Source organism: Lathyrus oleraceus, chromosome 7, assembly GCF_024323335.1.
Source record: "Lathyrus oleraceus cultivar Zhongwan6 chromosome 7, CAAS_Psat_ZW6_1.0, whole genome shotgun sequence".
NCBI lineage: Eukaryota > Viridiplantae > Streptophyta > Magnoliopsida > Fabales > Fabaceae > Lathyrus > Lathyrus oleraceus.
The window spans coordinates 481,983,264-481,987,661 of NC_066585.1; the positions used below are offsets into that span (position 1 = coordinate 481,983,264).

The window sequence follows — 4,398 nt, forward strand, 5'->3', positions numbered from 1 at the left end:
TGAAGAGACACAAGACTTTAAATACAGTCACTAGTCATTATTCATAGATTTTGTAACAATGATACTAATGCTGATTTGTCAACTAGTTATCCGTAGCATAGCGAGGTCCCAGTGAGTGACACTGACACATAAACTTGTCCTGATTCTGTTATATTAATCGTAAGTTTCCTTCAGTACAGGTAGGTAGTGCAGAAATTATTACATCGATGTAGACATAATCACATGAATCCAATAATAGAACCATGCTTTTCTCCTTTCCATATTTTATTTCTCATTTTCTTGTTACATTCAGAAGCAAATAATACACAATACATTTTCTTTATGGTCTTTCTTAGACCTCATCTTATGAGAAATAAGATTTTTCTCAATTTTAATGGATTGACATTACAATTTACAACATCAGCAGCAGTAGCATCATTGTGGCTTATCATCAATCCACTCGTTTTCGGAAGCAATCATACCGGAGCTACGGCCGTTCATTTTTCCGTATGAGTTTACATTGGACATTCCCTTGAAACTGCTGCTGCAGCCTTCGTTCATGTTTCGATATTTCCGTGACTTGCTTGGCTTGAAATAAGTGGTATCAGGTGTACCGTCTTGATCTATGTCTTCCTGAGTTTCTATCTTGATAACCGTCAGTTTAGATATGGCGCTTCGACAGAATGGACAAACGGGTGGGGTTGGTTGAGAAGTCGATGTGTTCGGCCTGTTGTGACAACAGAGTGTTAGTGTGCATTGTGCACACATTTGGTGGCCACAGTCTTGGACTTCAATCGTACACACTTGCTCAAAGCAGATGCAGCATAGTTCCGTCTCGCTAACCTGAAAATTTCATCAGATCCCGCAATAAGTATATATCGAGTGTGTCAAGGCAGACGCGCAGGGAGAGAGGGATATTAAACTAACTTCTATTCTATATAAGCAATGTAGTAAGCTGAAAAATTTGGTACGAACTCGAATTAATGTCAAATTACCTCAGAGATGTTGTCGTCGATCAGATGAGGGTGTGATGGAGACGGAAGAGAGTGAGGACTTCCTTTCAATATGTTTTTCTCCCTTTCTCTGTTTGCGTCCATCAAAGCCTGCTCTAGTAAAGTTTTAGCCTCCGGATTAAGCTCGCTGATAATTTTCAATGACGACGGCCAGACAAGAGGCTGTGCGGATGAAAGATTTAGCAATGCTGCACATGCTCCGTGTTTGTGCTTCAGAGCAACCACATATGGTATACGCCTGCATAAACACCGCAGACATGTTTTAAGAGATTTTTCTACTTATATGAATCACAACAATTATGCTCAGGATAAGGTGGTTCGTAAGTTGAAAAACAGCAAACGGGACCGAGCTACAAAAATTTCGACGAAAATGAAATAATGTACCCAGATGCATCGCGTTGAAGACGGTCTGCACCCCATGCTAATAGTTCGCGGATGCAATCCAGAGATCCTCCTTTTGCTGCAAGATGAAGAGGAGTGCTCCCGGGACATCTGCAAATAACGAAACGTATTAAATCAAATCTAAGCTTGTCATTCATCATCAGAGCTTCCATTCCATAGATCATTACCCATATCTGCTAGTTGAAGCAGAAACAAGAGCTCCACTACACAACAAAGTATGCACACATTCAGACCGTCTTTGACGAGCCGCTAAATGCAACGGTGTAGCACCCCTACCGTCTCTAATATTCACAAACCGCGAAAACCCCCTACAACAATCAACCGAACTCTTATTTCTCTTTAGCATTTCAAATGAATCAATTATAATCAAACTCAATCCGAAAACAGAAAAGAACTAACCACGAAGCAGCCACGGGACTAGTTTGAGCAGCAGAAAGTATTGCTTTAAGACACGAAGAATGACCATAGTAAGCAGCATAGTGCAAACAGGTTCTTCCATGACAGACATCAAACATTAAAACCTGATAATTTGTCATAATCACTTATTTTAATAAAATAGCTTTTTCCTTTTTCTTTTTTTAAAGTCATGAAATTGAAATGAAACATGGAGGGAAATCCAACACTAACACTAACACATACATTAGCACCAGCTTCAAGTAGCTTTTCCACACAATCAATTTTTCCATGCATCGCTGCCAACATAAGCGGGGTCTGAACCATTTCAAAAAAGCAATTAAAAATAAGTAAAAAAACAAACACAAAAAGATTCCCCTTTTCACTCACATTCAATTCATCAATTAATGCCATTAAAACCAAACTCAAAAATCAAATCACATTCCAAAAACCAACCTGCTTCTGTCGATTCAACACATCTGGATTTGCAGATCCATCCAAAAGCCTAGATAAAACCTGCAAATTCCCCCAAAAATCACCCACAAAAATTTGAAAACAAAAACACAAACTTTGAGACAAACCCAATTGGTAAAAAAAAAACGAACCTGGATCTGACCATTAGCAGCAGCAATATGAAGAGGGGAATGGTGGTCATAAACAGTAGTACGATGAATAAGAGAAGGGTGTGTCTGTAACAGAGCAACAACAGTTTGAAGATGACCATGTTGGACAGCACGAAAGAGTCCATGTTCATGACTCCCTCTGCAACTAAGACCTTGACCCATTCTCTCCTTGTTGTTCTAGTTTCTGCGCCACGTTTTCAATTCAAAGTTTCCTCATTTATCATTGAGTTTGAGAGAGAGAGAGAGAGAGAGAAGAGACATAGTTACATAGGTAGCTGAATGTGTCAGTGATGAGGAGTTATTCAGAGAAAGTTGGGTATGGCATGGCATCAATCAGATTCTTGTATAGGGTAGGCTCTATTAGCCTCAATATATGTCTACCTTTGGTGCAAACAAATTACTATGGTAACAAAATGTCCAATATAAAAGGCTTATAGGACAAGATTTATGTATATGGAAAATTAGTTCTTGACACAAATCTTGATACTATGACATTGTATTTTCATACGTATTTTTGTATGTATATATTGTGCTTTTTAAAAGTAAATTTTACCTTTTTGAAAAATTATCTCATTTAAAAATAAAATTTAAATTCACTTTTTAGTATCTATAATTTGAGACGTTTGATCCCCTATTATAAAATCAGTGAACCTTAGTTTTGATGATCTTTGTATTTTTGTGATCCTCCTCTACTTCAATAACAATTTGCTTCTATTTTCTTTGAGGCTTGCTTCTAGTTATGCATCAGTTTCTTCCTTACAACATCATTATTCTTCCTCAATTAGAATAATATGGAAAACATACGTAGGAGCAAAATTGACCCCCCTCCCCTTTTGTAAGTGTGACAATGATGATTAGGATAAAAAAAAAATTAATTAATTGGTAAGGATAACTAGGATATTTTATTAATTAATATATTTTTAACTAATTTAATATTTAATAATGATTTTAACTAAATTAATATTTAATAATTTAATTAAGTTTTTTTAAAAGAAGTGTTTGGGCTTGAGACCCAAGTTCATACAATATACTCTCAATCCATAAATAGATGTTAGTAGGTGTTTGTATGAGCTATATAAAGACTAAAATTAACTCTGAATAAACCAATGTGGGACTTCAATAACAATTTGCTTCTAGTTTCTTTGACTGTTGTGTTTAGCTATGCATCATTCTCTTCCTTACAACACCATCATTCTTATTCAACTAGAATAATATGGAAAACATACGTAGCAACAACAACAATTACTAATTACCGGAAAAAAACTACTACTACGGTGCTACGACGGTGATGCATCAGTGAAGAAGGTGAAGCTTCAGTCTCTACGTAAGTAGTATGAGAATCTCAACATGAAGAACAATGAGTAGGTATCTGACTACGTCTCTAGAGTGATTCTGATCACAAATGAGATGAAGTCGTGTAGAGAAACTCTCTCTGAAGAAAAGATCATTGAGAAGGTACTTAGATCTATTACTCCTCAATTTGATTACATTGTTGTAGCAATTTAACATTCTAAGGATCTTAGCACCATGAGAGTTGAAGAGCTGTAAAGAAGTCTAGAGGCACAAGAGATGTGTTTGACTGAGAGAAACTCTGAAAAATGGAGGTAGAACAGCAGGCTTTGAAATTAGTTTCTAGTAAGAATTATCAGAAGTAGTTTTGGTCAGAAGCCAGGAAGAAATCTGATGGTGTTCATAAACCTTAACTTCTGAAAGGCAGAAGAGTGCTCAGAAGAGGAAGGAAAAGTATGACAATAGGAAAGTCCAGTGCTACTGTTGTAAGAAGTTTAGCCACTTCGCTGCTGATTGGTGGTCAAACAAGAAAAGAAAGTCAGAAGAAGCAAACATAGCCAGAGGAGATTCTGATGATGAACCTATTTATTCATGGCTTCTGAGTCTAATAGTGTGTCTTTGAAAGACTGGTGGTACATGGACACTGGTTGTTCAAATCACCTTACTAGAAATAAGAAATGGTTGGTTGAGTTTGACTC

General features: G+C 36.8%; 1 protein-coding gene across 1 annotated transcript; it reads right to left on the minus strand.

Moving 5' to 3' along the window:
* Positions 1–209: 209 nt before the first annotated feature.
* LOC127101298 (putative E3 ubiquitin-protein ligase XBAT31) lies at positions 210–2,811 on the minus strand. The gene is made up of 8 exons (XM_051038670.1): positions 2,393–2,811; positions 2,244–2,303; positions 2,034–2,105; positions 1,794–1,915; positions 1,562–1,702; positions 1,377–1,484; positions 975–1,230; positions 210–822 (listed from the first exon to the last, which is right to left on the minus strand). Exons 1-8 carry the CDS (start codon positions 2,570–2,572, stop codon positions 415–417), a joined length of 1,347 nt encoding a protein of 448 aa, XP_050894627.1. The 5' UTR covers positions 2,573–2,811; the 3' UTR covers positions 210–414.
* Between the last annotated feature and the right edge of the window lie 1,587 nt (positions 2,812–4,398).

Excerpts from the sequence above, each read along its gene's own strand:
- LOC127101298 (XM_051038670.1), bottom strand. The coding sequence starts at position 2,572 with ATGGGTCAAGGTCTTAGTTGCAGAGGGAGTCATGAACATGGACTCTTT. Across the intron at positions 1,231-1,376 it reads CTTCAACGCGATGCATCTGG|GCGTATACCATATGTGGTTG; the intron begins GTACATTATTTC and ends GTGTTTATGCAG. Across the intron at positions 823-974 it reads TCGACGACAACATCTCTGAG|GTTAGCGAGACGGAACTATG; the intron begins GTAATTTGACAT and ends TGAAATTTTCAG.